Source organism: Rhinopithecus roxellana, chromosome 3 (genome assembly GCF_007565055.1).
Source record: "Rhinopithecus roxellana isolate Shanxi Qingling chromosome 3, ASM756505v1, whole genome shotgun sequence".
Taxonomy (NCBI): domain Eukaryota; kingdom Metazoa; phylum Chordata; class Mammalia; order Primates; family Cercopithecidae; genus Rhinopithecus; species Rhinopithecus roxellana.
This window is the reverse complement of record NC_044551.1, coordinates 3,355,356-3,382,521: the sequence shown is the minus strand read 5'-3', so window position 1 is coordinate 3,382,521 and position 27,166 is coordinate 3,355,356. Positions and strand designations below refer to the sequence as shown.

The window sequence follows — 27,166 nt, the reverse complement described above, 5'->3', positions numbered from 1 at the left end:
AATTCAACAACACATTAAAAAGATCATTCATCATGACCACATGGAATTTATCTCAGGGATGCAAGGATAGTTCAACATACACAAATCTATGTGGTACATCATATTCACAGAATGAAGGACAAAAACCATAAGGTCATTTAAATTGATGCTGAGAAAAACTGATAAAATTCAACATCCTTTCACGATAAAAACCCTCACAAAACTGGGCATAGAAAGAACATACATCAACACAATAAAAGTCATACACAAAAGACCCATGGCCTATATCATAATAAATGGAACAAAAGTGAAAGCCTTCCCTGTAAGATCTGAAAGACAAGGATGTTCACCTTCACCATTGCTATTCAACATAGGACTGAAAGTTCCAGCTAGAGCAATTAGAAAAGAGAAAGAAACAAAGGGTATACAAATTGGAAAGAAAGAAATCAAATGATCCTTATTGGAAATGATATGACCTTATATTTGAAACAACCTAAAAACACCAAAACTATTAGAACTCATACATTCAGTAAAGTTGCAGGATACAAAAATTAATACACAAAAATCAATAGCATGTCTATATACCAACAAAAACCTGAAAAAGAAATCAAGAAAGTAATTCCATTTATAATAACTAGAAATAAAATGATACCCAGGAATAAACTTAAGCAAAGAAGTGAAAGCTCTCTACAATGAAAACTATAAAACAGTGATTCAAGAAACTGAAGAGGACACACAACAATGGAAAGATACCACATATTCACGGACTGGAAGAATCAATATTGTTAAAATGTCCATATTACCCAAAACAATCTACAGATTTGATGCAATCCCTATCAAAATAAAAATGACATTGTTTACCAAACCACAAGAAACAATCCTAAAGTGTATACAGAACCACAAAAGACCCAGAATAGCCAAAGATATCCTAAGCAGAAAGAACAAAACTGTAGGAATGCCACTATCTGACTTCAAATTATACTACAGAGCTATAGTAACCAAAACAGTATGGTACTGGCATATAAACATATATATAGACCAGTGAAACAGAATAGAGAGCTCAGAAACGAATCCATACACCTACAGTGAACTCATTTTTGAGAAAAGTGCCAAGAACATACATTGGGGAAAGGACAGTCTCTTCAATAAATAGTGCTAGGAAAACTGGATATTCATAAGCAGAAGAATGAAACTAGACCCCTATCTTTTGCTATACACAAAAATCATGTCAAAATGGATTAAATACTTATATCTAAGACCTCAAACTATGAAATTACTAAAAGAAAACACTAGGGAAACTTCAGAACACTGTACTGGTCAAAGATTTCTTGAGTAATACCACATATGCACAGGCAACCAGAGCAAAAATGGACAAATGAGATCACATCAAGTTAAAAGGCTTCTCTACAGAAAAAGAACAATCAACAAAGAGACAATCCACAGAATGGGAAAAAATATTTGAAAGCTATCCATCTGACAAGGGATTAATAACCAGAATATACAAGGAGACAAAACAAGTCTACAAGAAGAAATCTAGTAATCCACTTAAAAAAATAGTGGAAAGATCTGAATAGACATTTCCCAAAAGACAACATACACTGGGCAAGCAGGTATGAGAAAAGGTGTCCGACAACACTAATGATGGAAATGCAACTGAAAACCACAATGAGATATTACTATCGCATCCCATTTATAATGGCCATTATAAGTGTCCGTCAACAGATGAACGAATAAAGAAAATGTGGTAGATATACACAATGGACTACTATTTGGCCATTAAAAATGATGCGATCCTATCATTTCAAGTAACATGGATGGAACTGGAGGACATTATGTCAACTGAAATAAGCCAGGCACAGAATGACAAACTTTGCGTGTTCTTACTAATTTGTGTGAGGTAAAAATTAAAAGAAATGAACTCATGAAAACAGAAAGTACAATAATGGTTAGTTACCAGAGGCTGGGAAGATTAGAGGGAGGGAGTGTGGAGGTTTAATAAGTACAAAAATATAGTTAGATAGAATGAATAAGAATCTAGTATTTGATAGCACAACACACTGACTAGAGTGAACAAAAATTTACTATACATTTAAAAGTAACTAAAAATATAATTAGAATGTTTGTAATACAAAGAAATGATAAAAGCTTGTGGTGGATGCTGCATTTACCATGATGTGATTCTTACACACTGTATGCCTATATCAAAATATCGTATCTACCCCATAAATACCTACCATTATGTACCCATAACAGTTTAAAAAAAAAAAAACAAAAAAACAAATTCTTGCCAATTCAAGTCTTCTAAACAACAAAAATAGTAACTTGAAAATGCTGATGTTTCTTCCAAAAGATTTATTTTTATATAGAACTTGCAAATGTTAAGTCTATCACTAGACTGTGAATTTAAAAACTAATAAATTCTCAGCAAATACACTTCATATAGTACTGCTAAACTCTAAATTTTAAGTTTTAATTTTTATCAAAGTTGTACATAGCTTATTTTAAAAATCACTTTTCTGAAGAATTGATATTTAAAGGACTCCTTGGTTAGACATAAAATCCTTGATCCACATTTTGTTTTCTAAGTTTAAAAATGCTGCTCCCTGTTGCCTTCTTTCTTAATTTTGTAAAGTGTGGTGCTAATCCAATTATTTTTGCTTTTATGATTTGTTCCTTTTGCTTGAAGAATTTTATATTTGATCTAACAGTTTTACTGTTCACAGTTTATCATTCTGGTTTAATTTTTCCAAGTACCCAGTATCCTTTTCAATGTGTATATCCAGCCTCTTTCTCTGAGACAGTTTTCCTTGATTATGGTTTTAAATAATGCCCCATTAAAAATTTTTTTTTTCAGAGCCCATATAACCAAGACAATCTTAAGCAAAAAGAACAAAGCTGGAGGCATCATGCTACCTGACTTCAAACTATACTACAAGGCTACAGTAACCAAAACAGCATGCTACTGGTAACAAAATAGATATGTAGACCAGAATAGAACAGAGGCCTCAGAAATAACAACACACATTTACAAACATCTGATCTTTGACAAACCTGACAAAAACGAGCAATAGGGAAAGAATTCCATATTTAATAAATGGTGTTGGGAAAACTGGCTAGCCATATGCAGAAAAATGAAACTGGACCCCATTCTTACACCTTATACAAAAATTAACTCAAGATGGATTAAAGATTTAAACATAAGACCCAAAACCATAAAAACTCTAGAAGAAAACCTAGGCAATATCATTCAGGACATAGGCATGGGCAAAGGCTTCATGACTAAAACACCAAAAGCAATGGGAACAAAAGCCAAAATTGAAAAACAGGATCTAATTAAACTAAAGAACTTCTGCACAGCAAAAGGAACTACTATCAGAGTGAACAGGCAACCTACAGAATGGGAGAAAATTTTTACAATGTACCCATCTGACAAAGGGCTGATATCCAGAATCTACAAAGAACTTAAACAAATTTATAAGGAAAAAAAACATCAAAAAGTGGGCAAGGGATATGAACACACACTTTTCAAGAGAAGACATTTATGCAGCCAACAAACATGAAAAAAAGCTCATCATCACTGGTCATTAGAGAAATGCAAATAAAAACCATAATGAGATACCGTCTCATGCCAGTTAGAATGGAGATCATTAAAAAGTCAGGAAACAACAGATTCTGGAGAGGATGTGGAGAAACAGGAACGCTTTTACACTGCTGGTGGGAGTGTAAATTAGTTCAACTACTGTGGAAGACAGCGTGGCAATTCCTCAAGGATCTAGAAAGCAATGCCATTACTGGGTATATACCCGAAGGATTATTAATCACTCTACTATAAAGACAGATGCACAAGCACGTTTATTGCAACACTATTCACAATAGCAATTGCCCATCAATGTTAGCCTGGATAAAGAAAATGTGGCACATATACACCATGGAATACTATGCAGCCATAAAAAAGAATGAGTTCATGTCCTTTGCAGGGACATGGATGAAGGTGGAAACCATCATTCTCAGCAAACTAACACATGAATAGAAAATCAAACACTGTATGTTCTCACTCATAAGTGGGAGGTAAACAATGAGAACATATGGGCTCAGGGATGGGAACATCACACACCGGGGCCTGTCAGAAGGTTGGGAGCAACGAGAGGGATAGCATTAGGAGAAATATCTGATGTAGATACGGGTTGATGGTTGCAATAAACTACCATGGCACATGTACACCTAATGTAACAAACCTGCACATTCTGCACATGTATCCCAGAACTTAAACTATAATAAAAAAAACTTTTTTTTCTTCTTCAGAGACTCTAGTAATACAAAAATTAGTCCTTCTTTGTCCGTTTTCCATTTTCAGTAATTTTTCTGATTCTTTTCATCTTACTTTCATTCTCTTCGTTGTTGTCTACTCTTTCAACATCTGTACTAAATTTTCATTTGACTCTATTTTCAATATCTGGTATCTTTTTTATTCATTTAAGATAATCTATTGTCATTTTCTTTAATCTCTTTCAGTACAATTATTTTTTCATTTTTCACCTGGTTTTTGCCCATTTTTGTTCTTCATTTTGAATTTCTGACTCAAGGTGGTTCCTCCTATCTTCAAACCAAAGTGTTGTATACTTTGAGTTCTATTTGGAGTGTATACTAATAGTTTTCATTTGCTTCGTAAGCAGTTTTATGGGATTAGAGGAATCTTCCTTAGTTGATTTGTATGAAATTGTCCATAATTTTATACACTAAAGGAAAGGATTTCATTTTCCTTTTGTTTCTTTTTGTGATTTCGGGGCATTTTTTCAATATCCTTAGTTTAATGGCATCTTTTCCTTTCTGAGTGGAGTTTTGTTTTGTTTTGATAGTAGACAAGAGGGTTGTGAGACTTCTAATTTTTTGGTTCCTTTTTTTCTTGCAGGTCTTTAAAATTTTTCCTTGACCATCCAATTTCCAAAGAACTCTTGTTTTCCTTTTCTGTCTTCCAGAAGTTATACATTCAGAAGTCTGTCTCTTTAAATCACATTTAAATGGCTGTCTAGCCCTTTAAAGTACTCATACTTTGAAATTCTTTTCCTGTAATCCTGCTCTGATCTGCCTGGTTAATTTTTTGCATTGAAAATACAAAAAAAAAAAAGGGTAGATTTAATCTTTCTGGTGGTTCTTCCAGCTCTCCCTCACTAGTGCTCCTTCTGTCTTCTCAGGGAACATATCTTGGTCTCATTTTCCTTGCCACAGGGTCCCCTTGTGGCAATGCGGTAAAAGCATGTAGGACTACTGCACTGGAGTGTGTTACCTTTTTCTTACATGATTATTTTGCAGTTTTGGCATTATCTATCTACAAGTAATGTTGAAGATGTTGTTTCATGTAGAAATGATATAGATGTGAAGTTATTTTATATCTTTCAGGGAGATAACATTTTGGGATGCTCTGCTTACCACAAGCCTACCACCTGCCACTGTCTTCAGCTACTCAGAAGCCAACCCACAAATTAAAGAGTTAAATCATTCCGAACTCTTTGAGTTAAGGTTTGATATGAAAAACAGTTGTAGCTCTTCTCACCTTTATTTCTCTCTCCCTAACCATTTTCACCTTTTTCCTGATAATACATAAAACAGCTAGCACAATGCATGTCACAGTTGCTCAGTCCTTATTTATATTTTTAAAAATCTGATCGTGGCCGGGCGCGGTGGCTCAAGCCTGTAATCCCAGCACTTTGGGAGGCCGAGATGGGCGGATCACGAGGTCAGGAGATCGAGACCATCCTGGCTAACACGGCGAAACCCCGTCTCTACTAAAAAATACAAAAAAAAAAACTAGCCGGGTGAAGTGGTGGGTGCCTGTAGTCCCAGCTACTCGGGAGGCTGAGGCAGGAGAATGGCGTAAACCCGGGAGGCGGAGCTTGCAGTGAGCTGAGATCCGGCCACTGCAATCCAGCCTGGGCGACAGAGCAAGACTCCGTCTCAAAAAAAAAAAAAAAAAAATCTGATCGTAATGGCCAGGTGCAGTGTCTCACACTGTAATCCCAGCAGTTTGAGAGGCCAAGGCGGGAGGAGTTTGAAATCGGTCTGGGCAACATAGCAAGACTCAGTCTCTACCAAGAAACAAAAACAAAAGACAAAAAAACAGCCAGGTGTGGTGGTGCACCTATAGTCCCAGCTACTATGGAGGCTGAGACAGGAGGATCATGAGCTCAGGAGGTCAAGGCGGCAGTGAGCCATGATTGCACCACTGCATTCCAGCCTGGATGATAGCATTAGGCCCCGTTTAAAATAAATAAATACAATTTTAAAAATTTGATGGTAGAGACAAAGATGAGAATGAGATCTGAAGTGGTTCACTAAAAAGCTGTGGTTTAGTTGAGCCCAGCAGGAAAGAGAGGCTTTTGATAGTAGAGGAGGAAAAGGCATTCCAGATTAATAAAAATTTCAATTGGCAAATTCAGCAAAGGATGTCAAGGTGCAGTTAGACAAGCAGCCAGGTTGGTATAAGGCGTGTTCATGTGTTCACCTCACACCTCTTCCCATTTCTGATACAATCACTATACTTAAGAGTTTCCTTAAATCTGAACTTTTACATCCATTGTCGAGATTGTTAGAACCAATAGCACAATACAGTATTTTTTATGTATAACAACTCAATTGATTTAGATGCCAGAGCAACTGTCAAAGTCCAGAGAGCAAGCAGTTAAGAAAATGAGATGATACAAAACACCAGTCATGTCCATTCTTTACTTGAGTAAAGCTATTTTTCCTGCTTTAGGAAAGTGGTTCTCAAACTTTAGGATGCATCAGAATCATCTGAAGGGTTTGTTAAAGACAGAATGCTGGACTCCATATCCAGGGTTTCTGATCCATTAGGTCTGGGGCAGGGCCTGATAATTTGCATTTCTAACAAGTTCACAGTTTACACTGATGTACTGCCCTTGGAGATGACACTTTGAGTACAATAACCTCTATCACATCTTCCTCTTGCTTATTTAATTCTTCCTCGTTTTGATGGGGCATATCTTTCAGCAGAAGACAGACGTCTGTGTCTGTGTTTTACTTTTTATTATGAAAAATTTCACATACATGAAAAAAACAGAATAATGAACCCTCTTATCACTATTTGGCTTCAACAATTCTTAACTCACGATTATTCTTTTTTTAAATCTACATCCTCATCAATTCATATCCTTCCCAAGGCATTATTCTGAAGCAAATTCTAAACATACTATTTCATCTGTAGATATGTAAATATGCATCTCTAAAATAAAATATTTTTAAAACAAGAAGAGGTAAATTTGTTGAGACTATATTTTAAAATGTTTTCAGTCTGTCCTTATACTTGCTTGGTGATCTGGCTGTATATACAATTCATTGTTGAAAATAATTATTCTTCAGAAGAATGTAGGCATGATCCATTGCATCTTAGCTTCCAGCACTGCTTTTGAGAAGTCCACAGTCATTTTGAATCCTTAACCTTTGTTGTGATGTTTTTTTCCCTCTGGAAGCATCCAAGATCTTCTTCCCAGTGGTCTGACTCAGTATAATGTGTCTTTAACGTGAGTCTTTTTAAAAATCTATTATACTGGACCTTGCTTGACCCTTTCAGTGTAAAACTCCTGTCCTTTATTTCTGTGAACTTTTTTTTAAATTCTTTCACTGATAATCCTTTTCTGCTCTGTTCTCTCTGCCAGGAGCTCCTATGTTCAGACGTTAGAACTCCTAGATCATTCCCTTAATTTTACCTATGTCCTCTTTACTACCTTTAAAAAACCAAAAACCTTTTTCTTTACTTTCTGGGAATGTCTATAATTCTACCTTCTAACTCTTCTAATTTCTTTCATCACTGCTACCATATTTATAATTTCCAAGAGCTCTTTTTTAACCTCTTCCTTTTTTATAGTATACTTACTTTTTCATGATTTCAAAAACTCTTATCTCTTTAAAAATGCTGACAAATTTCCTTCTTTATTTTTGTTGGACATCTGAATAATGTGTTTCCCAGTGTTGCATTTATTCTCGATCTCTTTCATATTGGAAACTTTCCTCATATGACTGATAGTCCTTTGCTGTCTGCTCATTTTTAACAGTAAGGAATCTTCTGACTGGAAACCCAAAGGCTGTACTTAGAGTTTACCAAAAATGGACTTCACCACAGGACAATCCAGTTGGGCTACCTTGTTAGGGAAGCTATATTGTTATCTTTAGGTCAAAACTCTTATGCTAGTCAGATTCTTAGAAAAGACCCCAGCAACCTCCTGTCCTGAGGATTAAAGTTTGTTGGCCAGAGTTTGGAAGTTGGGGAATAGTGGAGGGATAGGGTTGTGTGAGGCTCAGTAGCTAGTTTGCTTGCTTCCCTAATCTGTATTCAATGTGATACCTTGATTTCAATTGTATCTGGTGCCTACTCCTCTACCCTCCAAGACCAGAGACCCACGATTTTATTCTCTCTATAGAGGTCCAGTGTGGGGAGGAAATATCGAGATTTGATTGTTTCTTAAATTGACATATAACTCATCCTCCTTACACACTCCACCTTCAACACCCCATTCCAGGAGGTATCCAGAACTGCTACAATGTTATATAATTATGATGTAAATCTAGTTTTGAGCTTCCCTAACTGATAGTTTAGGATCTGGGTTTCTCAGATTTACTAACTCACTTAGCACTTGACCATTTCCAGTTTCTACAATGCTGTCTTCTGTAGTCTCCTCTCTTGTCCACCCTGTCTTTTGGGATTTCAACAGTTTTTAGCCCCATTTCTTTTCTTCATAAGGAAGAAGATAAACTAGATGTACCTTTATCTGGATGAAATTCCTACCTTTTAAAAAGCCAAGTGAAACTATCTGATGTCTTTCACAACAGGAGACAACCTTACTTTATGAAACTGGGTTTATCCGTAAGTTTTCAGGAATCATTACCCTTTCCTATCTCCCACCCTCGAGACATTATCACTTTACAGACTGTCTTAAAATCAAGATTCAACTGGTCATGGCTTCTCAATCTTTTGGTTCCTTATAATGAATTTATAAATAACCTTTTTCAAGTGATGAATCCTCATTAGAGAGAAAGTATATTTTTAAAATACATAATTGTTGGATAATATATATTCTCTAAATTGGAGACCAAGAGAATAGCTCAGCTTTCTTTATCAGCCACAATTTTCTTCCTTCAATAAAGACATGACAAGGTGCAGTGGCTCATGCCTATAATCCCAGAACTTTGGGAGGCTGAGGCAGGCAAATTGCTTGAGTCCAGAAGTGCAAGACTAGCCTGGGCAATATGGTCAAACCTTATCTCTACAAAAACACACAAAAATTAGCCAGGCATGGTGGCGCATGCCTGTAGTCTTGGCTACCCGGGGGGCTGAGGTAGGAGAATCACTTCAGCCCAGGAGGTAGAGGCTTCAGTGTACCAAGACCACACCACTGCACTCCAGCCTGGGCAACAGAGTGAGACCTTATCTCATTTACAAAAAAAAAAAAAAAAAAGAGAGACCAAACCTACACAGCACTCACTCCAAGGAAGCTAAACAGGAATACCAGCTCCCCTGGTGAATGCACTACATAACGAGTTGTCAGCAAGTTTTAAATTTAAGGCTTTGTCACTTTAAACAACAGGGTGCCACTGTAGACCCAACGTAAAAAATAAAAATTTAAAAACAGTGAGAAATGTTGCCTCTATATACATAACATAGAAAAAAAGTAAATAATAATGCTGTTAAGAACTCAGAGCAAAAAGTCATCAAAATACACATTCACATAGGTCTTAACTATAGATAAGTTTTTAGTGTTGGTGACAAAAATCAGTCTCTCAGATTGGGAGAAAATATTTGCCAAACATGTACCTGACAAAAGTTATGGTATCCAGAATACATATGAAGAATTCTCATAACTCAACATTAAGACAACAAACACAAGATATTTAAACAAACATCACAAGAGCTACAGATAAGCAAATGAAAAGATGTGCAACATCATTAGTCATTAGGAAAATGCAAATGGAAACTACAATGAGCTATCACTACATACCTACTAGAATAGTTAAGATAAAAAAAAAAAAGTGACAATACTGAATGCTGACAAAAATACCAAGCAAATGGAATTCTCACACAATGCTAGAGAGATGGTAAACTGGTACTGCCACTTTGGAAAACAGTTTCACAGTTTCTTACAAAGTTAAACACAGTTTCTTATAAAGTTAAACATATACTTACCTTACAACCTAGCAATCCCATTCGTAGGTATCTACCCAGGAGAAATGAAAATATGTTTATGCAAAGACCTGCATGCACATGTTTAGAGCAGCCTTATTTATTGTATCTCAAAACTGGAAATAAACATATATCCATCAACTGGTGAAGGCATAAGCAAAATATGGTACATCTCTATAGTGAAACAGTATTCAGCAAGAAAAAGCAACAACATGGATAAGTAGTAAAAGCATTCTGCTAAGTTAAAAGCCAGACACAAAGAGATGCATACTATAAGATACCATATATGTAATATGCTGGAACAGTAGTTACCAGAGGTTGGGGACACAGAGGTAACTGACTACAATGGAGCAGAAGAGAACTATCTGGGATTATGGAAATATTTTATATACGGATGTGGTAATGACTATATGACCGTATACATTTGTGAAAACTATAACTGTATACTTCAAAAGTATGTATGTATTTACTGTATGTAAATTGTATCTCAATAAATGTGATTTTTTAAAAGGCACAACATATTTCTTTTTTAAAAAAAGATATAGAATAAGGAAAACCAAAAAAAGGTAGAAAACAATAAACAGAACAGAGAAAAAAAGAATATCTAGAATACACAGAAAACATATAAAGAGTTAACTATTTTTTTAGGTTGGTAAATAGAACTGTTTGGTGGAAGAAAATTTCTAAACACAGTTGCATGAGAATCTGTTCAAACAGGACACACTACATATCCTGGCTCTAATGAGTCAACTGCATCTTCGTCCCCCTTTGATAAAAGGGTTTGACAACTTCTCCTGTCCTTTTAATTTTTTAACTGTAGGCTTTACTCCCAATACAAACATTTCACAAAATAAATTTGAGAGCCTACTACTGTGTACCAAGAATTGTACAAAGTACTTTTATATGTTCTTTTAATTACATAATCATTCCATACTTAGATATTATCCCCTTTGTTTAATCAGTTAAGGAAGCTGAAAGCTCAGAGAAATTTAGTAATCTGCCAAATGTACCTTTGGCTGTAAAAAGTGATATGGTTCGGCCACGTCCCCACCCAAATTTTATCTTGAATTGGAGTTCCTATAATCCCCATGTGTTGTGGAAGGGACCTCATGGGAGATAATAGAATCATGGGGGTGATGGTTTTATAAGGGGCTTTTCCTCCTTTGCTTGGCTCTCATTCTTTCTCCTGCCACCCTGTTAAGAAGTGCCTTCCGCCATGATTTTAAGTTTCCTGAACCTCCCCAGCCAAGCAGAACTGTGAGTCAATTAAACTTCTTTTCTCTATAAAAAGAAATACCCAGTATCGGGTATTTCTTCATAGCAGCATGAGAACAGACTAATACAGTAAAGTGGTACCGTAGAGAGTGGGGTGCTGCTATAAGGATATCTGAAAATGTGGAAGCAACTCTGGAATTGGGTAACAGGCAGAGGTTGGAACAGTTTGGAGGTTCAGAAGAACACAGGAAAATGTGAGAAAGTTTGGAATTTCCTAGAGACTTGAACGGCTCAGAAGATAGGAAGATGTGGGAAAGTTTGGAACTTCCTAGAGACTTACTGAATGGTTTTGACCAAAATGCTGATAGTGATACGGACAATGAAGTCCAGGCTGAGGTGGCCTCGGATGGAGATGTGGAACTTGTTGGGAACTGGAGCAAAGGTGACTCTTGTTAAGCTTTAGCGAAGAGACTGGCAGAATTTTGTCCCTGCCCTAGAGATCTATGGAACTCTGAACTTGAAAGACATGATTTAAGGTATCTGGCGGAAGAAATTTCTAGGTGGCAAAGCAGTCAAGATGAAGCAGAGCATAAAAGTTTGGAAAATCTGCAGCCTGTTGATGTGACAGAAAAGAAGGACGCATTTTTTGGGGAGAAATTCAAGGCTACTGCAAAAATTTGCATAAGTAACAAGGAGCCAAATGTTATCATCAAGACAATGGGGAAAATGTCTCCAGGGCATGTCAGAGACCTTCATGGCAGCCCCTCCCATCAAATACCTGGAGGTCTAGGAGGGAAAAATGGGTTTCCTGGGCTGGGCCCAGGGCCTTGCTGCTTCGTGCATTCTTGGCACATGGTGCCCTGTATCCCAGCTGCTTCAGCTCCAGGTGTGGCTAAAAGGGGTCAAGGCTACTGTGAGAACAGTTCAGGCCATTGCTTCAGAGGGTGCCAGCCCCAAGCCTTGGCGGCTTTCCCATGGTGTTGGGCCTGTGAGTGTAAAGAAGTCAAGAATTGAGGTTTAGGAACCTCGGCCTAGATTTCAGAGGATTTATGGAAACACCTGGATGTCCAGGCATTAGTTTGCTGCAGGAGTGGTGCCCTCATGGAGAACCTCTGCTAGGGCAGTACAGAAGGGAAATGTGGGGTTGAAGCCTCCCCCCACACAATCTTCACTGAGGCAATACCTAGTAGAGCTGTGAGAAGAGGGCCACCTTCTTCCAGATCCCAGAATGGTAGATCCACTGATAACTTGCACTGTGCACCTGGAAAAGCTGCAGACACTCAATGCCAGCCTGTGAAAGCAGCCAGGAAGGGGGCTTGTACTCTGCAAAGCCACAGGGACGGAGCTGCCCAAGGCGGTGGGAGCCACCTCTTGCATAAGTGTGACCTGAATGTAAGACATGGAGTCAAAGGAGCTCATTTTGGAGCTTTAAGATTTGGCTGCCTGCCAATGTCTCCCATTTGGAATGGGTGTATTTACCCACTGCCTGTACCCCCAATGCATCTAAGAAGGAACTAATTTGCTTTTAATTTCACAGGTTCACAGGTGGAGGGGACTTGCCTTGTCTCAGATGAGACTTTGGATTTGGACTTTTGGGTTAATGCTGGAATGAGCTGAGACTTTGGGGGACTGCTGGAAAGGCATGACTGTGTTTTGAAATGTGATGACATGAGATGTGGGAGGGGCCAGTGGCAGAATGATACAGTTTGGCTGTTTCCCCACCCAAATCTCATCTTGAATTGTAGTTCGCATAATCCCCATGTGTTGTGGGAGGGACCTGTTATGAGGTAATTGAATCATGAGAGTGATGGTTTTATAAAGAGCTTGTCCCCCTTTGCCTGGTTCACATTCTGTCACCTGCCGCCCTGTGAAGAAGTGCCTTCTGCCATGATTGTAAGTTTCCTGAGGCCTCCCCAGCCACGAAGAACTGTGAGTCAATTAAATCTCTTTTCTTTATAAATTATCCAGTCTCAGGTATTTCTTCATAGCAGTAAGAGAATGCACTAATACACACAGTTAAGGTCTGAACCCAGATTTGACTTCATAGCCCATGCATGATGTTCTAAACACTTTGGAATTAAGAGTTGCTTTATAAATATTTAACAGTCATGTTCCTGCAACCCCTACACAAAATAAAATGTACCACATATACAATTTTCTTATGCCCAGTGATGTCATAAAATAACAGATGGGAATCTGAAGACTTGGGTTCTTGAGTTAACAGGTACTTTGTGTTATGGGTTGAACTGTGCCCCCCTCAAAATCATATTATATGTTCAAGTCTTATCTCCCAGTAACTCTGAATGTGACCTTGTTTGAAAATAGCAGCATTGTGGATTTAATTAGTTAGAATGAGATAACAGTGGAGTAGGTTGGGCCCCTAATCCAATATGACTGGTGTCCTGATAAATAGGGGAAATCTGGGAAAAGACAAATACATAGAAAGAATGCCATGTGTACATGCAGGCAGAGATTGGAGTGATGCATCCACAAGCCATGGAGTACCAAAGATTGTCAGTAAACCACCAAATCTAAGGAGAAACTCATGAAACAGCTTCTCCCTCACCGCCAAGAGAAGGAACCAACCCTGCCCACACCTTGATCCTATTTCCAGCCTCTGGAACTGTGAAACAATACATTTCTGTTGTTTAAGTCACCCAGTTTGTGGTACTTTCTTATGGCAACCCTAGCAAATGAATACATTTTATAATTACCTAATTTAAATGATACAATTTTCTGTAAGTTATTTCTACATTCTAAGCCCCAAATTTCAACAGGTGCCCTTTTTCATGTTTTTCTTCTTCCAAGACCTCTTACTAAATATTTTAAGTACTTTCTACTTCATGCTATTTGAGTTACATTATCTGAATCACATGTTATTGAAAGATGGAATATATTGTTTTCAAATGAACTGCTAAACAGATAAATTATGAGTTCCTTAAAGCATAAATCTTAGCAGATTGAGAGTCTCACTTCTTTAAAAATTCACTGACAAATGCCCCTCCAATGAGAATTAACAACTAGTTTCTTATCTAGTGCTTTTATTTGCTGCATACCTTCCTCTCTTTCCTTTAGTTCTCATTAATACAGTTCAATATAGTAAAACTGCACACTTGAGAAAAGGCCAACTTCTTGGATTTCTCACTAATTTGGAGATCTTATAATGACTACTTACAGCACTAATCATCTTTGGTGATATCTAATTTGCTGAACTTCATTTCCATAATGTAATTTCTCATTTTACAATTCCACATTCAAAAACCTTTTAGATCTGACTGCTATCTGGCACTTTCAAAATTTATGTTTATTTTTGTGGTTCTCTTCAATTTTGAACACTTCCTTCCCTTGCTTTTGTATCTCCATTGTCTGGTTTTTGTTTTTTAGGTATTTTTTTTGAGACAGGGTCTCACTCTGTCTCCCAGGCTGCAGGGCAGTGGCATCACCTTGGCTCCAACTGCGAGGCTGAAGTAACTGATCCTCCCACCTCAGCCTCCTAAGTAGCTAAGACTACAGGTGTGTACCACCACGCCAAGTTGATTTGTGTATTTTTTGATGTAGAGATGGGGTTCCATCAGTTTATTTAATTTTTCCAAGATCTTTCAACCTCCACTCTTGTGGCAACCCCCCACCCCACCAACTTACCTAATCACTATTTGGATTTAATTTTTTTTTAATCCAACAGTAACATTTTCATTACCTTTCAGTTTTCCTTCTAAAAATATTAAAACATAAAACTGGAAAATTTCCCTAAAACCAACCTATGATAAGAATAATAGGAATCCTACTCATTTGGTGATTTGAGAAGTTCAACAAGATATCAGGTATACAAAGGCAGATGTCTAAGGTGAGACATGAAACTACAAAACTTAGGAAAACCAATTCTATCTGAAGATATTATACCAAAAATCTCTACCTGTTTTAATTTTAGTAACTGCAAATAAATTACTTTTATCTTCACCAATGGATCATTAGCAGTTTAAGGAACTGGTTGAAGAAATACTCACAATATAATTTTAAACAGAGGATAAGGAGGAGGACCAGCCAAATGCCCAAAAGAGAGTCCAGAAACAACCTTAAATAAACATGGGACCGTAACATATGATGAAAGTGGTGTTTCAAACCACTTGGAAAAAGATGAGTTATTTAATTAATGCTACCCAGATACATAATTAGTCATGTGGAAAAAAATTAAAAACATCAATATCACTCCTTAAACTAAAATAACTTTCACAGGAATCAAAATTCAAGTATAAATTTTAGATGAAAATATATCTACATTTATATAGAGTCTTTGACAGAGAAACACCTATCTAAACAAGTAAATACAGAAGCCATAATAAAAGATGCCAATAAGAGTATGTAAAAATCTAAGATTTCTCTAGGGCCTAATATAGACTATAAAACAAGCAAAGAAGAAACAGACAAGTGACAATGTGGGGGAAAATATTTGCAACAAATGTGCCAAATGGCTAATTACCATATGAAGAGTTTCCACAAGCCAACAAGGAAAGAAAAACCAAAAAAAGTACATAAGCAACTGGAAAAGGAAAAAGAAATAAAAATGGCTATAAATTATTAAGTTACTCAACCTCATGGATAAACAGTGCAATTTAAAATAATAAGATACCATTTTAATGTAGCAGTTTGACAAATACTTTAACATTTGCCAACACCCAAATTCCTCAATACTTGCGGGTAGGGAGAAACAGAGGCACTCATTCACTACTGGTAGGAGTGAGGAGTGGTACTGTTTTGAAGGAGTATTTGACAATAACTAAAAACAAATTTTAAAGTACATATTTGTTTCAATAATGACTGTAATAAAAATTAGGCATGATTTAAGTGTGCAAAAACAAGGACCAGGCAAATAAATATATCCATACGATTCAACAGAATGTAACAGTTAATGTGTAAGATATATTAAAACAAGGTGCAGAATGAAAGGCTTAATATAATACCATTTGTGTAAATATTTATGAAAGATATAAACAAATCCTTGTATAGGCTCACACATTTTCTGAAAGGATGACCAGAAATTTAAGTTGGGTTGTCCCTTGAGTGCAAGACTAAAAAGCAGCATGTACTTCTTAAACTTTTTAATGCCATGAATTATAATTTTTATCATGTGCACTTTATTTAAAAAATAGAATTTAAAAAGTAAACAGTGTAAATGTTCCATAAACATTTGCTTTTAACTGAAACAATTACAACTAACATATTCAGAATATCTACTATGTGACAAATTTTGTAGCAGGGGCTGGGTCTTCTAAGTATCAAGCTATAACTGAAGAATTCAACTGTCTTTCTACAAACACTTATTCTACATACAAATAGCTCTTTTTACATAAAGTAAGGGAATACTATTTTTCCTCTCACCTACTTACTGTCAATTCTTTCACATTAAGGAATAAATTCTCTCAAGACATATTTTCTTCCTTGAAATTATTTCACTCACTTTATTATCACACAACTAAAGAACATTGTTTTTATAAGAGTGATTTAATCATTAAACTAAGAATGAACTTAAAATGGATTAGGCTCTATCAAGAAATGTGGGCTCAGATGCTAGATGCTTAAAATGGATTAGGCTCTATCAAGAAATGTGGCCTCAGGGCTCAAGATCCACCAACAAATAATATAGTAATGAATGGTTATAGTAAAGTCACATCAACTCTTCAAGCCCAGATTTCTCCGTATGTGAATACTATGAATTTCATAAGGGTGCCATATAAACAATTAAACATTTATATTCTTTGTATTCCGACATGAAGTGATATAGGCAATAGCCCATATTTAAGGGAAAAAAATGCCAAGAGATGCCTATTAGTATTTAATGAGGAATATTACTATTACGTTCATTTATTTAACTAAAGTACACACTCTAATTTGTAAACTTCATCCTGAGTTCACTGAATTCAGTTATATTTTCAATTTCCTTTAAATATGTAACACGGAGTCTGTGAATCCACAGGGCAAGGAAAGTTCAAGTTCAATAATATAAATGCTTGTGTTTTTTCCTATCATCTGTTTCATTGTATCTAAGACTACCACACAGATTTTGCTGCCTCATTCATCTTTTTACTTTTATTTCTATTATCTCTCCTTCAAAGAATTCAAATTGTTCCACATTCCTACTCATGTCTTTCACTATGTACCACAATGAAAGTTATGCATGTACATATAGCTATAACAAAAATCATTTACAATAAAGTAACAGTTTTCTTCCTGAGATGGATGTAAATGTTTATTTAAAATTTTCTTTTCTCCAAATAAGCCAGGCAATATTATTATAGTCCATAATTCAAGACAGAACAACTATATCTAAATCCACAGAAACTAGCAGGAATACTACTACTTAGGGAACAATAAAGATAAAATTTAATTCCTCCCCATTTTTACATCAATCATTATACTGCTTTCAAACACTTAAGCATTGAAACTAATAAACATCCAATAATACGCAAAAGAAGGGGAGTGGAGGATCAAGGAAAAACACTTCAAGATTGCAAGGTACATTTCAATCCACTATTCTGTCCCCTGACATGAATAATGATCTATCTCAGAAGAAAAACACTCAAAATATTAAACTAGATACAATTTCTAAACACATTACAATGTACCACATACCAGTCACAATAAATACTGAGCCTTTATGTTAAAGTTATTTCCTAAAAATTGTCGCTAAGAATAGACAGTAATGGTTTCATTATCAACACTTCCAAACACTTCTTCTGTGTTTCTCTAATTTGATATTCAATTCTAAACTTTTGTTTTCAAACTTTGAATATACAAGCGGGGAAATAATGTATAAAAAATAATGTAAAAATACTGTAAGATTTTCCCTAACTGCGTAACAAACGTGTGCTAAGTTAGGATTAGATATTAAGAGAAATCTGAAGTATTACATATATATATATACTCTTTAACTTTTGTAAGCCATATAAATTCTATCACAAAATGTGACTTCTCTTTGAGTGAGTTAGTAAAATCTGTATTTTTGTTTTAACATACCCATTTTCAGATTTTAACTACAATAGCTCCCTTAACTGACCTCTATCTAAAATAACTCTCTGGCCTTAGCCAACACTTTTTTTTTTTTTTTTTTTTTTTGCCCATGGCATGCTGACCATTCTTAACTAGTATGTTATTTTTTGTATAATCAGGCATTTGTAACTAGTTGGGTTACAAGCTTAACAAGTCAGTTGGTTGTTCCCAAACCTGTTTATGCTCATTTACTTGTTATAGTTCTTACATATCTTAAACATTATTTATGTCTAATGACTATGAGTGCAAAAAGGAACAGTTGTTTCTATATAATAAGTTAAATATAAACTAAATAGGCCGGGCGCAGTGGCTCACGCCTGTAATCCCACCACTTTGGGAGGCTGAGGTGGGTGGATCACTTGAGATCAGGAGTTTGAGACCAGCCTGGCCAACACAGTGAAACCCCATTTCTACTAAAATTACAAAAATTAGCCAGGCGTGGTGGCACGCAGCTATAGACACAGCTACTTGGGAGGCTGAGGCAGAAGAATTGTTTGAACCTGGGAGGTCAAGGTTGCAGTGAGCTAAGATCATGGAACTGCACTCCAGCCTGGGTGACAATGCAAGACTATCTCAAAAACAAAACAAAAAAAAAACAAAAAAAGAACAACAAAATGTAAACTAAGTAGAATGACTCAACAAAGGTGAGTTATTCTTTCAAAAGGTGTTGAATTAGATAAAAGGGACATAACTGCAAAATATAAGGGGAAATCATAAAGTTAGAAGGAGTCTATACTTAGGGTTTTTCAAAAGTTATCTTTAGACTTTTGTTCCACGTTAGAGATATCAAAACTGCAAACAGCAAATCATGTGTGAGGATTGTAAGAACAGCTTCTCTCAACTCCACAAAGAGATGGCATTAGCTCAATGTTAAAAAGTTTATATTTTTTAAGTTAAAATTTTAGAACGTTACCTACAAGATGTATTATTTTTAAATTTTCAGTAACCTACAAAGTAACTGTCCCAGCCTCAACAAATAAAAAGGCTTCAAACATTTTTTTTTCCTGAAGTCCTTAAACCACTTTGATATACCCACTAGATAAAAACTACCTGTCTATGCAAAATAACAACATGTAGCAAAAAGCACAGTAAAATAACTTTATGGAAAAAAGTATTAGAATGTATATTCTACAAGGGCAAGGATCTTTATCTTATTCACAGATGTATCCTGAACATGTAGAACAGTTCCTGGTATGTGGCTGACACTCAGTAAATATTTGTTAAATGAAGAAGGAAAGGAACTTACTGTGATGACAGCCTTGCTGAGACAGATGGATCCCCTGCAGCCATACTCTGTTTCGTCTTCAGATTTGTAGTAACTCAGAGCATTATTTTTCAAAACTACCCAACGATCCTGCCACCCATGAATGTAGTTTGTCCACTGGGAGTGGGAAGGGGAAGGGAAGGGAGAAGAAAACAAAAAAGAGAAGTATTTTAGAAATCCAGACTTTTTAAAACAGCAATGTAATTTTAAAACAAAACGTGAAAAGTCCAACTTAATTCTTTTCAGTAAAATGATTACAGAGAGTGAAAAGTTGAGATTTTCTAGATTGCATAATGATTTTCAGTAATTTTTACAATATTATAAATAAACTGGTAAGAAACAAAACATACCATTTTCTTCTAACATTTGAAGAATAAAACAAAAGCCAGATTTTGGTTAAAATTATTGTTTGTTCTTTGTGTGCTTTCATCCTCTCCTAAGTACCTTTGTGATATTTATTTTAGTCCTTGTCATAATTAACACATTCAACAGAGAAGTATGTTCAGTTAGGTATGGAGTCTCTCATTTTCTGACACCAAAGACTGCATGAAGCCTTCTAAATCAATGGAAGTATAAAGTCAATTATTGCTAAACTCTACTTTTGTTGTTATTCCCATATGAAAATTTATAATGGTCATAACTACATCAAAATAAAAATAATAATCTTTAGTAAGCTGGCATCAACTTTAACTTCTCCTCTACAGAACGGAATAATATTTAAAATGGCCAATTCTTTTTCCAAGTTTCTCTGAACATATATTTTTCAAACTCAAGAGTAATAAAACAAAAATAAAATTGGTTTTCAAAAACATATTGGATTGCCTTCAATACCTTAAAAGAGTTTCTGTGTTGCTAAAGTCTTGCTGCACAGTGAAGATCACAATAAACTGGAAAAGGCAGAAATGTAACCTTTACAGGAATACTTATTTTTGCATGTTTTTATCTATGCTCTGGGGTTTTAAGTATAGAAAAATCTCAAAACTATCTGCCAATTCCAAAAACTTATTAAAAATGGATTGCCAAAATATACTGCATTGGCTCAGGCTCTATATCCACTGAGAAATCTTTTTCTATTCTCTAATTAAGCATTTTTGAGATTTATTCAGTTCTTAAATTTTCTTTTATTTTGTATTTTTTTGAGACAGGGTCTCACTCTGTCACTCAGGATGGAGTGCAGTGGCACCATCTCAGCTCACTGCAACCTCCCGGGCTCAATCCTCCTGCCTCCTCCTCCCAAGTCATCAAGACTACAGGTTCGTGCCCCACGTCTGGCTAACTTTTTGTAGTGATGAAGTTTCACTGTGGTGCCAAGGCTGGTCTCAAACTCCTGGGCTCAAGTGATCTGTCTTCCTTGGTCTCCCAAAGTGCTGGGACTACAGGTGAGCCACCATCCCTAGCCAGTTCTTAATTTTTCTAAGCCCCATCATTACAACCCCTGAGAACTCATCCAAGCTGACTATTTAACTCATTCTAGTGGCTCCTAATCACCCACTTCCTTATTTCTAACAGCTTGTGATGTACCACCACTTAGACACAGGCTTGAAATAAATGATAGTTACCAACAAAACTGAATTTACTTCTCTCTATAAGGTGTACTTCCTTCCTTTTTTCCTATTTCCTTGGGGGGGGGACTGCTACTTCTGCTCAGAGTTTGTGTATTTGATATACAAACAGATTAGTGTATACAGGATTAAACAGGCTCAACTACTGTACAACTCACGTGAAGAGTTTTGACAAGTTACTTTTGTAAGCTTCAGTTTCTTTGCCTGTTGATTGATGGCTGAATAAAATAATGAAAATGCCTAGCATAGTCACAGAGATACTCCTAAGTGTTCCTTCTCAATATTTATAGCCCATCACCAAAACCTGCTTATCTTTCCTTCATAGTAAACCCTTAAATTTGCCGCCTCTTCTCATTTTCAACTATTCCAATCAAATTACCCAGTTCCTGTATTCTTTACAGGACTTAATCTTTTCGCTAGTATCTTCTGTGTTGTTCATAATTTACACAAGCTTATTTACTTACTAAGCATGTTTGTCTACTTTTCTTACATGTTGATCTTATTGAGTCTCCAGCTCCAAAACTTACATGGACAACTTCCCACTGACTGTCATACAAATTGTTTAGGGCATTCAAGACCCACCATGGATTAATCCTACCTCATTTATAATTACCACACTTCATAAGGCTAAACTTTGTGACAGTGGTCAAGTTACTTACTCTGTGTTCTTTTCTCTGTCAAACTCTGTCTCTCAGAGTTAAGTTTAAACAAGAATAGACTTAGAACAGTGCCTGGACATAGTATTTTCTGAATCTGAGGAAGAGTTATACATGGTTAATAAAGCTTAATCTTCAGCATTTCTCACTAGAACTCTTTCAATATTAGAAAAGGGGTCCCAGCAATTATGTATCCATAACAATATTATGTTCTTGTAAGAGGCTGAACAAACTATATCAGCTTCAGGACCCTCTTCTCAGTAAGCTGTTAGCTGTTATTATGACACTTGGAAGACAAGTTTTTTGTCTTTTCTCTGCTCTCATAATGTTCCCTCACTCTTCCCCATTTAACAAATACAGACAAGGCAATATGCTAGACACTGCAGAATTGAATATTACTGTGGCCAACAGGCCAGCAAACACAAACACAAGAGAAAAAAATATATATTTAGAAAAAAACAAAATGCTATGGGAATTCAAGTGAAGGAGGTCTTGAATGATGGCAAAATACGAAAAGGCTTTACGGAAAGGACAGTATTTGACTTGGACTCTTAAGGATGGATAGAATTTCAAACGGTTTGGTGTGTGCAAAAACAGAAGGTAAACCATGAAGGATGGAGGTAATTCTGAAATTGAATGAGATTATTTTATCCAGGCTTAGTTGCTCTCAAGTCCTACACTAAGGCATGCATCTTTTCCCCACCATGATCCATCACGATACTTGTTATAACCAGATAGAATTATTGCCTATCAAGTATTTTTGGAATCTATACACTTAAGTGATTCATAAGAAATATGCTTCATAGGTATTTCCGTATATTTCAGATTACCATATGGAAAAATGCCTTTTGAACTGGTATATTTCTAATATAAATTTACCCAAGCCCATTCCAAATCCACCCCATTTTGGGGGACAAAGAAAACAAATGGTACCAGGACTTATTTATATTACTCAATGGAAGGAAAAGAACAAAAGCCAAGTTCTGACCCTTGTTTAAATTACCAGGTGAATATGAAGAACTCAAAATATATAATTTACATTTAAAAACATGTACCATACTCAGTATGAGTATATATATTCAATTTAGAATACCCTTGATTACAAAGTTTCCAGAAAACACTGTATATAACCATAAATTGGTAAATCTCAGGAAAATTTCCTTCATAGCTATTAGCAAGAATACCAAAAGCTTTATTCCTATTCATTCTACATAAGAAGCAACAGTCAAAATTTAAGTTATTCACTTTCCATAGAGGTGATCAAATGCATTTGTATGCATTTAAATATCGAGATTGGTATTCCATTTTTTGATCTATAGTATACCCACTCCACATAAAGTAAAACTCAGAGCACTGGTGACTTTTTCCCCCAGTCACTCCATTCCCCCAACCCCCAAAAAACTAATTATCAGTGGGTCAAAATTACAATTTGTTTTGTAAAATACTCAACACATCACAATACTAATATGGCAGTCAGCTTCCCATCTTATAAGCAGTGATGAAACTATCAAAATCACTGAGAAGCAAGTAACCCACTTCCTATTACCAAATGAAAATGTATACCTGCTACACAATGTGTTCAATAGGGATTCCTAAATTATAGGATACATTTAATGTAAAGAAATCCTGAGGAGCTTCTCGTTGCATGAAGGTTTCAATGCAAAACCTTGCACTGAAATTTCAAGAATGATCACAGCATCAATATACAACTAATTTTTCTGCTATACAAATAAAAGTCAACACTTGCAATCCTTAGTTCTGACTACTCATGCCTTTCCTGGTCCCCTTCTCACTAGCTTTCTACAGACATTACAAAAGCATTATATTAAACAATTCCACAAATAATGTCCAAGTGATGTGCCAAAGTATGAATACTGGAAACAGGGTGATTTCTTAATAGCCAGTAGCTGCACATGACATAGTATCTTATGACCAGCTTGTTGAGGGACTGGCCCAGCTCCCCCTCTCCAAGTTAACTGCTAGCTCCAGCCATTTCTAAAAAAGTTTAACAGGAAGGGGGAGAGAAGTCAAAAAGGCTGTGTGAATCTTCTTATAGCAAAAACTTAAAAAAAAAAAAAAATCCCAACCATGTAATATCAAGAGATCACCCATCTGCAGTTCTATAATGGCTGCTTTCCTAAAATTTTGATACACGGATTTTAAAAAATATATAAAGGTAAAACATATTTTCCTTACCCTGGACCCCTTACCGCAAAAAGAGTTTATTATTAAATAATGCTCTTCTTCCTGGACTAAAGATCAGTCTCCTTTCCACATGTTCCAAGTTACTATGAATATTTCCTGTACCCATCACGTGCCGATTCAATATCTCTATCCTGAACTACGGTATAGGGTGAGGGAGAAAGTCCTCTACATTCATCTGTCTCACTACATTTAACCTGGCGAGTTCAACACCTCAAATTTCAACACCAAGCCGAGTCGCTCCGGCTTCTGTCGAAACAGTTGCGTCCGCAGTGCCTACCAACCTACTCGGCTTGGCATCCTCAGACAGACCAGCCTCTTTTAAGAGGTCCGACTTGAACCGCTCCCGTGCCCAGTCGTTCGGACACCCCTGAAGCCCAACCCGGATTCCTTACACCCGGGACAGCTGCCGTCCTAGGTCCCAAGTCACGGCACGCATCTGGTCTCCCAAATTGGATCCCGGGTTGATACACCCTTTCCCTGGTCCTCGGCTGCCCCCTACGAGCCCTCGGGCAGCAAGAACAGGCCCCCTATATGCCCCCGCCTCATCCCTAGTCGCTGCAGCAGTATTCAGCCTAGCACCCCGGCACGTTCCGCGCCTCCCGCCAGCCCCACCCCACCGCCTCAGCCAATTGCCTCGCGGCAGGTGAGTCCGGCCAGGGGTCCCCTGGCACCACTGGTTGCTCACCTTACTGAGGACCCCGCAGCGCTCCACAGGCGGCCCAGACTCCGTCTCTGGATCCTCCTCCGAGCCCGACGAGTTCCAGCTCTGATTATCCGACATGGAGGCGCGACAGCCGAGCAGGAGACCGGCCCCCGCTCCCTCAACTGCGCCGGAGGAGGCGCCCAGTCCTCGGGGTGAAGGGTCGGGGAATGGCGAAGCGAACAGTGCCAGCTCCGGTGTGGGGGGAGCAGGAGGAGGGACGAAGTCCGCTCGCCGCGCCGCCGCCGCGCCTGACACCGAGCGGAGCGGGGAAGGAGGACGAGCGATGAAGGAAGCCTACCCTTCCAGCCGTCGGCCGCCGCCGCCGTCTCCGGGACCCCTGCGTTGCGCCCGGTGCTGCCACCTGAACTTAGCCCCCTCGATGCCAATTTCAAATAATGAAGGAAAAGGGAGAAGAAGGGAAGAGAAAATGCGGCCGCTGAGACCCGAGTCCACTCACACCTCCGCTACCGCCGCCATCTTGCTGCCTGGCCCACTATTTTCCCTCCCCTCCCCTGTCCTTTCCCCTCCCCTTCGTCCTCCCATTCTCCCCTCCTACTCCCCGGCCCGGTCCCCTCCCGGCGTCTGACGCGACACGCCGAGCGTGCGGGATCCTCCTCCCGCACCCTACCCCCGGCTCTCCCGGATGACGAGAGGTAGAAAAGTAGGAGGAGCGCAGTAAGGAGAGGGCGGGATAGGGATGCCGCTGTGCTGCATTCTGGGAAGGGCGTTGGTTCGTCGCTCGCCCAGCCTTCTGGGAGTTGTAGTCGCGATCCTGAGGTAACGGGTGAGTATCCCGCGCGGGGATCGCTTGTCGCCTTGGGGACTTGTCAGTCGGTGGGTGGGCTTCGTTTGACAGTTGCGTGACCTGCCCCTTGGCCTCGCTTCTATCCTTGCCTTGTGTGTTTGGGACGAACCCTCCGGGCTTGCGGGCCAGAACGTGAGAGAGCTTTCTGCTGAAGATGACGGGCCTGCGTTCCAGGGCGGCTTGTCGAAAGCCCGGGAGCGCATAGCCGCTTCCGCCTCAACCACTGGATGGGGTTTTGTGAGCTCCTAGTGCCAAGGGGGTTTTCTTTCCACCAGACCACCGCTGTAAATCTCGAGGGTCTTACCCATTAGAAGTTAGAATTCACATTTGACGTTTAAAGGAAGAATTTCCTTAGTACCTTCTGACAAGCACGCACTTCGCATTTTTAGATTTCTAGAGTTTTCTTTGTGGAAAGTAATTTTGAGGTTGTCAGAGAATGAATAACGTTAGAAAGGTTTTTTAAGTAAACCAAGAATGTCAGATGATAGCCTGGGATTTTCTCTTAGTTGTAAATGAATATCTTACTGAGAACCACGTTAACCATGCCTGCCCCTCAAAGATAGGAAAGTTTAGATATATATAAACTTTCTCGTATTAGAAATACCGAAGTGCAATGGTTTTGTGTATACAGGGTATTAGGCAATAGGTGGCTATTTTTAAGACTAGGGTTGAATTAGCAGAAAGACCAAAAGAAGATCTAACAGCTCTTGTCAGTTGTCAAGGATAACTTTGATGATGAGACCTTTGACTTTGTAGCTTCAGTAATTTCCTCTCGTTAGCTATTTTAATATAGTCGAGTTCCTGATAATTGCCAAGAGTAAAATTTGTTATTAAACCTTAGAAAGAATACTTTCTTAGTACAAGGATGGGACGATAGGAGCGAAATTTCGAGTCTAAGGGAAAACGCTGGTCGAGTGCGGTGGCTCACGCCTGTAATCCCAGCACTTTGGGAGGCTGAGTTGGGCGGATCACCTGAGGCCAGGAGTTTGAGACCAGCCTGGCCAACAAGGTGAAACCCCGTCTTTACTAAAAATACAAAAATTAGCCAAGTAGGGTGGCGGGTGCCTGTAATTCCAGCTCTTTATATCCTGGTTTCAAATCTAGGTATGATGACCTTTTCCCATATCCCAGTCTCAAATTTTTTTCTTCCTCCATGGGGGATTAATTACGATTCTAAATGGTTGGTAGCATGAAGCTAGGTTATCTCTATCGTGGCAGTGGATATTTAAGTAGGCATTGCCAATATGTATCTTGTTTTCTTTTACTTCTTTTTCTGACCACCCACACTCCATTTATATTGATGAATTCTTTTACTAATGTCAATTATTATTGTATTATGCTCATACTGCCATGTCTTATTCTGCAGCTTTGATCCTTAAGGTGACTTAGCATATCTGTCTAAGACTTCTTTATCTGTTGATTTCTACCATTTAAGTTTCCAAAGACAGCTGTATTTTTGGAAAAGTGGGAGGGAAGAGGTAGATGGGGGTACTCATTGATACCTTAATGCACTTCACAGCTACTTGAGAATATGTCAGATCCCA

General features: G+C 37.7%; 2 protein-coding genes across 4 annotated transcripts in view; one reads left to right on the top strand and one right to left on the bottom strand.

Annotated features, from left to right (window-relative positions):
* Window positions 1–25,361, bottom strand: part of CERT1 (ceramide transporter 1) — a 146,405-nt gene extending 121,044 nt beyond the window's left edge. For both annotated transcript variants that reach the window (XM_010352831.2, XM_010352834.2), the window contains exons 1-2: window positions 24,800–25,361; window positions 19,674–19,808 (exon numbers count right to left, since the gene is read on the bottom strand). In XM_010352831.2, the coding sequence (XP_010351133.1) occupies window positions 19,674–19,808; window positions 24,800–24,895 (231 nt within the window). In that variant the 5' untranslated portion in view covers window positions 24,896–25,361. The remainder of the gene's footprint in view (window positions 1–19,673; window positions 19,809–24,799) is intronic.
* Window positions 25,362–25,443: 82 nt separating this feature from the next.
* The window catches only part of POLK (DNA polymerase kappa), a 92,403-nt gene continuing 90,680 nt past the window's right edge, over window positions 25,444–27,166 (top strand). Inside the window, exon 1 of one of the 2 annotated variants that reach the window (XM_030926801.1) lies at window positions 25,444–25,601. The gene's annotated coding sequence lies outside the window, so the exon portion shown is untranslated. Of the gene's footprint in view, window positions 25,602–25,622; window positions 25,652–27,166 lie in introns of those variants that run through there. The other variant, XM_030926803.1, reaches the window with a different exon arrangement.